The following is an 11,885-nucleotide window of genomic DNA, read 5'->3' as shown; positions in this document are numbered from 1 at the left end:
AAAATTCATTGTTCAATGCAAACTAATTCCATATGCAATAAAAGCGAATCGAGCGCCAATGTATGGCACGTCGCCATGACGTTGCATGGCCGCATGAATTTCGGGCAATAGATTCATTTGGGTTCAATCGCGTTCATCTATTGGTTGACAAAATATCGACGTAGGAACCCGCCATCATCATTTTGGTCCGTAGTTAGCAACAGAAACAACAATCATAGCAACACGTGGTTCCACTCGCCGAGATCAGTGTCCAACCAAGCGTAGCGGGCTAGCAGTTAGCCGTCTCATATGGAGACAACATACGAAATGTTTTCACATTGATCAACACATGTCATACATCTCCCTGTGGTAAGGTTTGGTCACCACCGTTTGGTCATATCCGGGGTGCAATTAGTTTTATAATTAATTTATATTTAATACTTCTAATTAGTATCTAAACATTCGATATAACAGGCTCCTGAAGAACCAAATGGGGTTATAATGTAACTATGACTCACGCAGTAAACGGTAAAGTCATTACCCTTAAGAAGAAATTTTATTAAATTAAACTAACTTCCATGTTAATGAGTCGCCTTGTAGGACAAATAAAATTGGTTGTTTCATTTGGTAATAGGTGGCCGTAAACAAGCGCGAAGAAACATACGCTGCACAGAGCTCATCTCGAAGAATGTGTAGAACAGCTACCTGTAGTTTCGAAGACATAGCGTCCTAAAATTTATTTCGGTTATTGTCGCATGATACTAATTAAGAGTATTAAATATAGATTATTTACAAAACTCATTGCACAGATGGAGTCTAATTCGCGAGACGAATCTATTAAACCTAATTAGTTCATGATTTGATAATATGCTGCTACAGTAAACATGTGCTAATCATGGATTAATTAGGCTCAATAGATTCATCTCGCGAATTAGTATAGAAGTTCTGCAATTAGTTTTATAATTAACTCATATTTAACACTTTTAATTAGCATCGAACATCTTCTAAAGTTTAGAAACTCGTATCCATACACACACGTGTACACTACTGCACAGTCTCCGTACGGACCAATTTGAGCTGCAGACACGAGCGCATCTCGTCAAGCAGTCTCTTCAGGTCCGCGTCGCGTCCGGCTGGCAATGTTCCACGAGCAACAGTATGAACAAGCAGATCGAAGGAGGAACCGGTCGCTTCCTCGGCGCTTCCCATCCATACCACGCTGTCCTATACCCTAGCTCTGATGTCAGAGGTGGCCATTGGCTCTGGCCTCTGGCTCGTGTCGTGTGTGGACGAGCGCGCGCCCAAGCCCAGCAGGTCAAACGTGAACAGGTGCGCGCTCGCCTCACTCCGCTTGTCGGGTTCTCGGAAAGCGTACTAGGTGACATGGACGCGTCACGTACACGTATGGTGTACGTAGCTGTCTGCGGGCGCTGTGGCCTGTGGGTGTGTGTGAGCTGCTCGGTTCCTCGCAGCCGCAGCGCCCACCAACTCCGTTTCCAGGTCACGTATGCCACGCCTGCCGAGTCGCCGACGGGTGTGTGCATGCGCGGCGGCGGCGCGGTGCGTACACGGCTACGCGTAGTTTATACGCACGGGTGACGGGGTACGGTATAGCTGCTGCGTATCTCGAGGATATTATAAACTTGTACTCCATCGGCGTACGAGCGTATACAAGACAACTACTGAGGTATCGCCTCGATAACGGTGCATGAGGCCTTTGTTCCCCCCCTGTTTTTTTATTGAATATTATTTTGTCTGCTTTATTGAAATTCCATTTTATACGATAAATTTGTTCTATTTACATACAGAAGTACATCAGAAATGAAACTGCTATTTTTGAATGAAATTCAGTTAAAAAAATTCTGTTTGGTGGGGAGGACATAATTTTCAACATGCTTCTGTACTTTTTTTTAATAATAAACCAGCCTGGTCCGGCCCGATTCAGTTAGTTCTGGGCCCAGCTTTGTTCGGCCCAGGGGCCCATCTGCAATTACAAAGTACCAAGCCCCATCCCAAATCTCTCTTCCTCCGGATTACGATCCCCCCACTCCACTTGGCTATCGTCGTCCTCCACGCACGGCAACGGGACGGCCATGTCGTCTGCACCCCTGACATCCACGCCTCCCCCTCTCCTTCCCGCCAAATCCAAGAGCCCGCCACCGCACCACCCGCTCCTCTCCCACCTCCCGCACTGCACCAGCCTCCGATCACTCGCCCAGCTCCACGCCGCCGCCGTCAAGGCCGGCCTCGCCGCGCACCCGGCCTTCGTCACCAGGCTCCTCACGCTCTGCACCGCCCCGGGCGCGGCCCCCGCGCACCTCGCCTACGCCCGCCAGGTGTTCGACCGGGTGCCCCACCCGGCCGACGCCGTCTGGTACAACACCCTGCTCCGCGGCTACGCGCGCGGCTCCCCGTCGTCCTCCGCGGCCGCCGAGGCGGCGGTGCGGGTGTTCGCGCGGATGCTGGAGGAGGGCGTCGCGCCGGACACCTACACGTTCGTGTCGCTGCTCAAGGCGTGCGCCGCGGCGCGCGCGGGGGAGGAAGGGCGGCAGGCGCACGCCGTGGCGGCCAAGGTCGGCGCCGCGGGCCACGAGTACGTCCGCCCCACGCTCATCAACATGTACGCCGAGTGCGGGGACGTGCGCGCCGCGCGCGCCATGTTTGACAGGATGGAAGGGGACTGCGTGGTCTCGTACAACGCGATGATCGCCGCGGCCGTGAGGAGCAGCCGGCCTGGGGAAGCGCTGGTTCTGTTCCGGGAGATGCAGGCCAAGGGGCTCAAGCCCACGTCCGTGACGGTGATTAGTGCGCTCTCGGCGTGTGCGTTGCTTGGGGCGCTGGAACTGGGGAGGTGGATCCATGATTATGTCCGGAAGATAGGGCTTGATTCGCTCGTCAAAGTCAGCACTGCGTTGATTGACATGTATGCAAAGTGCGGGAGCTTGGAGGATGCCGTTGCTGTGTTCCAGGGGATGGAATCAAGAGATAAGCAAGCTTGGTCTGTGATGATCGTGGCCTACGCTAACCACGGGTATGGCAGGGAGGCCATTTTGCTGTTTGAAGAGATGAAGAAGCAGGGGATAAAGCCTGATGATATTACATTCCTTGGTGTGCTCTATGCCTGTAGCCACTCTGGTTTGGTGAGTGAGGGGCTTCAGTATTTCGACGACATGAAAGATAATGGTACCATTCCAGGGATCAAGCACTATGGTTGCGTGACAGATTTGCTAGCTCGATCAGGGCAGCTGGAGAGAGCTTACAAGTTCATTGATGAACTACCAATAAAGCCCACCCCCATCTTATGGAGGACGTTGCTTTCTGCTTGTGGAGGCCACAGAGACGTCGAACTTGGCAAACGTGTCTTTGGGAGGATTCTTGAGCTGGACGATTCTCATGGTGGTGACTATGTAATATTCTCGAATTTGTGCGCAAACACTGGAAAGTGGGAAGAGATGAATAGTGTACGGAAACTGATGAATGAGAAAGGTGTGGTAAAGGTGCCAGGCTGTAGCTCAATCGAGATAGATAACACAGTTCATGAGTTCTTCGCAGGAGATGGGAGGCACCCCAAATCACAAGAAGCAAGGAAAATGGTTGATGAAGTGATTGACCAACTAAAACTGGTTGGTTATGTCCCTGATACTTCACATGTGTTTCATGTTGAAATGGGTGAGGAGGAGAAGGCAACAAGCCTGAGATACCATAGTGAGAAGCTCGCAATTGCTTTTGGGCTTCTAAATACAGCTCCAGGAGCTACACTACGAGTTGTGAAGAATCTCCGTGTATGCCCAGATTGCCATTCAATGGCAAAGCTTGTCTCAATGGTCTTCAATAGGCGAATTATACTCAGAGACCTGAACCGCTTCCACCACTTTGAAGATGGACTCTGCTCTTGTGGCGACTACTGGTAGATTTTAGGAACAGAATTCTTGTACCACAATATCTTCTTCATGTACTACAATGCTTTCCACTCAGGTATGATGAATCTGTGCATCCATCGAAAGCCTACTAATGACCAAAGATTCTTTTTAGTAACAGTGATGAAATGATAATTATTGATCCAAATCTATTAGTGAATATCTAGCACTCAATCATGCCCTAAGTCCATTAACTTACTGATTTTCTGGGTTGAATGCATGTCATGATCAGCATTACTCACTGAGTTCTGCCTACCACTAGGATTTGGTTTATCCTTCCCTGTTGGTACAATTAATGTACCCTTGCGGTTTACATTCTTGTAAAAACTGAAAAAATGTTACCATGGTAATTAAGTAATGAATATTTTTTATAAGAAAACATGCCTTTGTTTGCATTTCATTGATACCGTTGAATCTCATTGAATGAAACCAGCACGTCATCAAAGACTGTGCTTTATTGCCTTGTTACTATGCTAGGAACCAATACTCTATATCTGAGGTCCTTCTTTCGGAAGTCTAAATATAGTCATAATTGTTGCTCAGAACTCACATGTTATGTTCTACTGACACAGTAGTGTACTGTTTCGGTTCCATTCCATCATAACGGCGTTATTTCACAAATTGAACAATAAAGCTTGCCTTTTCAGCTGAAATCACACAACTAGGCCTGAACTAGAGGAGCAACTGCAAAGACACAGCATGAATCTGAAAAGAAGAATAGCTCAAGCAGAAGCATCCAGCCATCCACCATGCACACATATTGTAGTTTGCTGAGATATGCTGAAATTGCAAGTAATCCATGTAAATTGGTTAGCAGATCTTTGTTTTGCATCTTCTTTCTAATATAACTATGTATCAGGTTACCTGCTATATTACCAGACTTGATTATGTGATAAGCTGGCCCTTAACACTATGTCTGATTACTTAAAAAGGGCAGTAAGAATGGTGTCATCAGCTTGTTTGTCATGTTTTAGGGAAAATGGCCACATTACACTTGGTCTACTACTGGTTTAGTCATCCCCATTGCCACAATTCATATTCTTCTTCCACCGTGTACAAATCTGCACAACTTTTCTGCAGTTATTATCTGTCGGTCTGTCCCTCAATTGACCGACTAGTGACGAATAGGTCAGCCATCCCATGCAGCCGAGCCTGTCCACTCAGTTTCACTATTAAGACCATATTCGTCAATCATACTTGCGAATATCATGTTACCATCAGCATCATGTTTATATACCATAGCCATCTCTGTCATCCATCTCCAGTAAATCGGTGGCATGCTTTACACTAATGGATATACTTAGAAGTTAGTACACCATATGTTTTTCGGTTATGTAATCTTTTAATAGGTTTATCCGTGCGACAAGGACATGTAGAAGTTACATGGATAAGATAAAAACGCATGTTCAGTGCATGAAGAAAACCCAGCCTGCCTGGAGCCAGCCAAGATGAGAGGTAGGGGAAGCTTCTTTCCCTTTGAGTTGATCAACCATAGAGTAAAAGAAAACGCTCTTTGCAGCTGGAATCCATGAGCAGCACTTTTTTAATTCCCCTTTGACCAATCCTTATCAAAAGCATTATTCCATTACTGTTCATCATTTGTGTACCTGAACTAGATTCTTTTTAATTTACTATGCTCTGTTTTTCTTGTTCCTCTGTTTCCTTAGCTTCCATATCTGACTAGGTCATATATTATTTCAAACATAACTTTTTAACAATGGCTGGTATCTAAATTACCAAACTGGCTCGCAGTAATGTACCAACTCTCATAAACCCCCAACGTTTGCATGATTAAAACATTTTTATAATCTTTTCAACATGTAAAATGCAAAACAATTTTTTTATCCTTCTCTTTTTTTTCTTTGTTTTTTCTCCACTTTAGCAGTGGTCCTATTTCTGTCTAACACGGTCCCCATCTAAACTGTAGCTCTGGTTCAACTATTTACTGATGAAAAGGTGATAAGAAATAAGTATTTGCAGTTAGCTTTTCAAAAAAAATGTATTTGCAGAAGTCGAACTGCTATGAGCACATTATTTTCAAATGATTTAGCTATGACTTTAAGTACTAGAACATTAAAACCCCAGTACAAGAAACAATAAAGGAATACACTGACAAGTCTCTTTCACCAAACTTTCAGTTGAGTTCTGCAATGCAAATACTTTTTCTTTTTTCAAGAACACGCATACCATTCCGAAAAGCAAATCTATGAATCATTATTACTCTTTTGTTGAAAAATAAAGATTACAGTATATACCATGTGTATGCACTCACCCTTTAATTTTCGCACCACAAAGGCAGCAAGCAATTACATGTTACAGTATTACCACAGATCAGTACGCCGGCGGAGGGTGAGCGTGCACGGGAGGGGGTGGCGGTGGCGCGACGCACCCGTGGGCGTCGCAGTGCGCCTTGGGCCGGTGCAGGAACGAGATGCACTCCTCGCCGGGTCGCTGGTCGGGGCGCCCGGCGATGCAGTTCTGCCTGTCGTCGATGCGCGGCACCTCGAGGCACCGGTGCGGCTCGCCGCAGAAGAAGTTGTACGAGTAGGTGAAGTTCTTGAGGTGCGGCAGCTCGCAGATGCTCTCGGGTATCTCGCCAGCGAGCTGGTTGTGCGCGACGTCGAGCTGCTCCAGCGCGCGCATGTTGCCGATGGTGTCCGGCAGCGTGCCGGTGATGCTGTTGAAGCTGAGGTCGAGAACGGTGAGCTTGTCCAGCTTGCCGATCTCGGGCGGGATGCAGGAGGAGATGCCGCTGTTGAGGAGGATCAGCTCGTTGAGCGTCCCGGCCATGTCGCCGATGCTGCTCGGCAGGCAGCCGCCCACCCGCGGCAGGTTCGCCAGCACGATCACCGACGCCGTCGAGTTGGTGAAGCTCTCCGGCAGGGTGAACTCGAAGTGGTTGTTGTTGATGAATAGCGCGTCGATCTTCTTCTCGAAGATCGCCGCCGGCACCTCGCCGCAGAAGTTGTTAAACCTTCGCACGTACATATGCAACACATCAGGTGCACTCATGAAAAATCTTCGCAGGTTCGCAGGTTCAGCTGTATTTGTGCATAGTATAAGGGTGCTGAGCTTACCTGATGTCGACGTACTGGACGTTGGGGAGGCAGAGGAGCTGCGACGGGAAGGGGCCGGTGAGCTGGTTGTTGCTGACGTCGATCTCGTGGAGGAGGTGGAGGGAGCGGAGGGACTCGGGGAGGGAGCCGGAGAAGCGGTTGGAGTTGAGGTGGAAGACGGCGAGGTCGGACAGGAGGCCCAGCTCCTCCGGGAGCGTCCCGGCGAGGTCGCCGTGGTTGAGGTCCACACCGGCCACCGTGCGCTGGCACGAGTCGTCGGGCGCCGCCGCGCAGTACACGCCGAAGTAGTTGCACACGTCGGGCCCGCACCAGTTCTTGGTCAGCTTCTTGGGGTCGTCGGTGATGGCGCGCTTCAGCGCCTGCAGCGCGACGTACGCCTTCTCCAGCCGGGAGTTGTTCGTGGCCGCCGCCGCAGGAGGGGACGGCGGAGGCATGCTTGGCGCCGGCTGGGCCGAGGCCAGCAGCGGCCAGGCGACCGCGAGCACCAAAAACACCACCGCCGCCGCCGTCAAGCTCATCCTCGTCATGGCCGGCCGGGCCGCGCGTTCCTGCATGCAACGGTAAGGACAATGGAATGTTTGGTTGTGCCTACTGCTGATTTGTGTTCAGTGCGTGTGCTGTTGCCGTGTGTTCAATTTGGTATATATAGGCGCTTCATTTGGGGCTCCTGTGACTTGTATTTTAGGCTTTGTGTGCGTGCATCATTTGCTCATGGCTTCTATCTTTGTTTAATGTGCTATTGTGTTTGGATCATTGGCGACGGTTGACCACTTCGTTTGTGACGATTTTGTTCGTGTTGAGGGGCACGACAAAAGGGGTGGAGTGACTCCCTTTTTCCCTACCTAATTGACTCGGCTGCTCGTGAATTCGTGATCCTTTCGCTTTCTTGCTGTTGTGTCGAAGTTTTTGGCCCTTTTCGTGGCGGTGGGCATAGTCAAAAAAAACCCAGGACCAGTGTTTGTTGCTAGTGACAGACATTGTTGTCCCGTGCTACTCACTTGGTTCAGGATTTGTACCAACATGGAGCGTAGAGCCATTCCCCATTTATTGTTAATGAATGGACAACTGAGTTCTTCCAATTCTTGTCTTGAACAGTGGGGGTTGTTCTTGTGACTGCAAATCTCATCCTTTTAAATAAGATGATCTTGAAATCTCACCCACTCATAAGATCCTGTTACTGTTAGTGCCTTTTTCACTGATCTTGATTGATTACGTTCTTCTTTCTCTGATTTTCAAATCATGCACACTAAAAGATGGTTTGTAGTGCTCAATCAAATGATGACATGAGAAAGCCAAGTATCGGTACCTTTAAAATCGTATCAGTACTAGTACTTTTCCTTGCACTAAAGTAAAAGACATAATTGCCTTTGGGTCTAGTTATTCCCCGTGTTTGTTGGCCGCTTGTGCTATTCCTTTAACTTTGTTTATAATCTTTTTTAGCCTCTATGCTTATGCTTGCACGACCTAATCAACAGAAACAACCAAAATTATGCCGCCTGCACGAATTTTGACGATCTGGCGGCTTCAAGGATGCTTCCTGTTTGGAATAATAGTAGAGGGGGAGCAGCTTTTTTTTTCTGTATTCACTATTCTGTCTCAGTCTCAGTCTCAGTGGTCATCAATTTCAGCTAGTGTTATAGTCTACTTTTGTGTGAGGATTTAGCCGATCAGCCATATCACTTTGCTACTAATAGCCTAATTTCTTCTTAAAAATAAATTAAGCCCTATTTCCTAGGCCTTTTTGCTCTACTCTAGAAAGATTCTTTTTAACTCTATCAATGATACATGACTCCTAACTCCTATCTAAAGAAACAAATACTCGCATTTAGTTTTGAAGGTATGAACAACCATTGACTACAATTTGAGTAGATGAAACAGGGCATATAGTTGTTGTACTTTTTTTAGCTGAAAAGTTGGTGTACTTAAAACCAATAAATAGTGGACTAAGTAATCAGAATGATAACGCGTTGGATCACGTCAGGCTCTGTAACTTTCCAATGGGATAAACTGAAATCGGCAGGTTTATCAATTTGCCAGTTGCTGTCATGCCTGATAAAAACTCAACAAACACTATTATATATATATCTGTGATATTTTTAAGAAAAGAATACGGGCATAGAAAAATATTGAGATATAAATACTACTTGTCTGTTGGTGCAGAAGTGTTGCTTATGATAGGCCTGCATCTTTGTTCCAGATCTCTTTTGAAATATATCTTGGTTTCAGATGGTGGTCAATTCATCGCATTATATTGCGGATGTAAGGTGGTGGGTCAACCATCCTCCATAAACCCTATCTTAATTCATCCTCTTTCTCTTGACCAGTGGGATTTTCTCATCATAATCTGATCACATGATTTGCACTACCCCAGGCTGCAGCTCGAGACCTTCACATCACACCCCGGCACAGAACCGTTTGCATCAGATTCTGACGTGACCTGCGGCTTGCTGCTGTTGTTCATCGCAGCAGCACAATCTGGTGGCACGTCAGGTTCGTTGAATCGCCCATTGCATTGGCCGTTGGTGAGATATTGCTCTCGTTTTCGCCCATGATGTGTTGATGTGTGATCCTTTCATTTGTTGCCCTGAATATGTAATTTTCATTTACTTTAATAATGTGGTTCTAGTGCATTGGTGCCATGGTACAGCGCCCATTTAAGCATCATCTGTTAAAACATCGGTTTCTCCAGTTGTGCAGGCACTATTTGGAAAGCAACAATGCCGCTGCAATCTCTAATGAACTGGTACCAAGGGATACGGGTACCCATGGATCCCCTCAACCAGGATACTGGCCGGATCTAACAAGTGGGCCTACTCGATCAGGGCGTGCGGATCAAGGATGTGAAGATACTTAGAGTACAAGGTAAGGAAGGTCAGATGATTCAAGATCAGCTCGGATATTGCAGGACGCGGGTTGTAGCCGAACTCTGCTAGGTTTCCATGTAATAGCCGACTAGTCCAGATCCAAACCGACTTGTAATCCCTCAATCAGCAGCCAATATAAGCGGCCAGGGGCGCCTCCCGAGAGCAACCAATCCAATCCCAACAATCTCATCTATCTCGATTTACAAGCAATACAAACCACTAAACATACAGGACGTAGGGTATTACCCTCCGGAGGTTCGAACATGTCTAAACCCTTTGTGTCCCTCGTGTTCTCGCAATCACCTTCGAGTTATTGATCTTGCGATCCCCTCTGTCTATAAATTAACCACTTGGGTAACCCTCTTTGGACTGCCGGGCCACAAAATACGACACATGTCCTATAAACTTGCCCTAAGAAATAATAATCCCTCAAAATTCTCGTGTTTCTTTCGCGAGACGGCCCTCGTATGTTTCTGGGAATTTGTTATCATTTCTTGGTCAAGTGTTTGCTAGTTGTTGCAGCTGATGGAGATGGCTGTTCTAATTACCAAATAGCTATCATTCATGCTATGCATGCATGCATGCATGCTAAGAGTTATTGACACGCTTACTTCTTCTAATTGCTCCCAGTTTTTTTTATTGCTTATTATGACGTCTTAGCCGCTCCCCCTGTGTCGGCTGCTTGTGTTGACCAAATACTCCATATGGCATTATGCTTCTGAATTATGCCAGGGGTCTGTGCAACCATCATTGGAGATAATTTCAACCCAAATGTTGGATGATGTGTCATACTACATACATGTATTGATCTGGTTCCGCTTTGCTGAGCATTTTAATTTATATGAGGTCGCCGATGGCATGCATTTTTCGTAGACGAGAAGGTACAACATTCATCAGGTTTGAATTTTCAGTTTGATAAAATTAATGCCACTAGCTCGATGGAGTTAGTCACGTTCCACTACTGGAAAATTGAGCATTCGTCCCTAGGCTAATTACGTGTTACTTTTTGGACCCGGTACTAATGTTAGCATTAGTAACGGATCTAGCGGCTAGTCCCCGAGGAGACCCCCGTGACCCCTTTATTACCTGGTGGAAGCTTCACCCGGTCCCCTTTAGTACCGGGTGGAGGCTTCACCGGGTACTAAAGGTTGCGAATTAGTACCGGGTGAAGCTTCCACCCAGTAATAATGTGCCTGAGGGCCTTTAGTACCCGGTGGAGGCTTCACCCGTTACTAAAGGCCCCTCACACGTCAGCCCCTCCCCCCAACTTATCTCTCACCCCACGCGCTCACCCGGCCCACACCCTCCTTATCTCCCACCCCTGCTCCTCTCTCCCTCCCTCCTGTCGCCGCCCCTCTTCTCCCCCCTCCGCTCACCCCTCACCTCTTACATGTGGCGAGGAGCGGCGGTGGGGCAAGGAGCGGGGGAGGCAAGGGAGGGCGCGATGGAGCTCTGGCGGGAGTGCGCGACGGCGGAGCGTCAGCAGGAGGGCACGGCGAAGCTTTGGCGAGAGGGAGCGGCGGGTGAGGCCTCCCTCCCTCTCTCTCTCAGATCCGACGTGTGGCTAGGGCGGTGGCGGGGTACGGCCAAGGAGGGGCTGAGGTGCTGTGCGGCTAGAGCTCCGGCAGACAACGACAGGGTGCGGTCGGGCGGGGGCAGGATCTAGCGGGTCCGGTCGGGGGATTTTTGTTTTTTTTTAATTTTTTAATACGCCTTTAGTAACAGTTATTTGACCCGGTACTAAAGGTCCCCTTTAGTACTAATCTAGCGATACTGGTTGCACAACCAGTACTAAAGCGGGTTTAAAGGCGCTTTCCCTAGCAGTGTCCATTCGTCTTAAGACATGTTCATACATGCTTTTTTTCCTGCCCAATTAGATGATTGTAAACAAAATTTTCCTAGGTTCTAAAAATATTTATTCTGGGAAAAATGCTGACAAATACTACGTCGACGACATTTTGGTTAGTAACTGTTCATTATGAAAAGTGTATAGTACGATATGCAGAAAAACGCATGCATATAGTGATATAGACACGCCGAGACGACGT

General features: G+C 47.5%; 2 protein-coding genes across 2 annotated transcripts; one reads left to right on the top strand and one right to left on the bottom strand.

The window, feature by feature from the left end:
- The first annotated feature begins 2,005 nt into the window (after window positions 1-2,005).
- LOC117838899 (pentatricopeptide repeat-containing protein At2g02980, chloroplastic) lies at window positions 2,006-4,809 on the top strand. The gene is made up of 2 exons (XM_034719098.2): window positions 2,006-3,954; window positions 4,544-4,809. Exon 1 carries the CDS (start codon window positions 2,073-2,075, stop codon window positions 3,888-3,890), a length of 1,818 nt encoding a protein of 605 aa, XP_034574989.1. The 5' UTR covers window positions 2,006-2,072; the 3' UTR covers window positions 3,891-3,954; window positions 4,544-4,809.
- A 1,184-nt stretch (window positions 4,810-5,993) lies between these two features.
- Window positions 5,994-7,733, bottom strand: LOC117838902 (leucine-rich repeat extensin-like protein 6). The gene is made up of 2 exons (XM_034719102.2): window positions 6,974-7,733; window positions 5,994-6,870 (listed from the first exon to the last, which is right to left on the bottom strand). The coding sequence occupies exons 1-2, from the start codon at window positions 7,525-7,527 to the stop codon at window positions 6,228-6,230; spliced, it is 1,197 nt and encodes a 398-aa protein (XP_034574993.1). The 5' UTR covers window positions 7,528-7,733; the 3' UTR covers window positions 5,994-6,227.
- Window positions 7,734-11,885: the final 4,152 nt, after the last annotated feature.

Source organism: Setaria viridis, chromosome 9 (assembly GCF_005286985.2).
Source record: "Setaria viridis chromosome 9, Setaria_viridis_v4.0, whole genome shotgun sequence".
Taxonomy (NCBI): Eukaryota; Viridiplantae; Streptophyta; class Magnoliopsida; order Poales; family Poaceae; genus Setaria; species Setaria viridis.
Note: the sequence above shows the minus strand (reverse complement) of the source record. Positions and strands in the feature narration are given on the sequence as shown.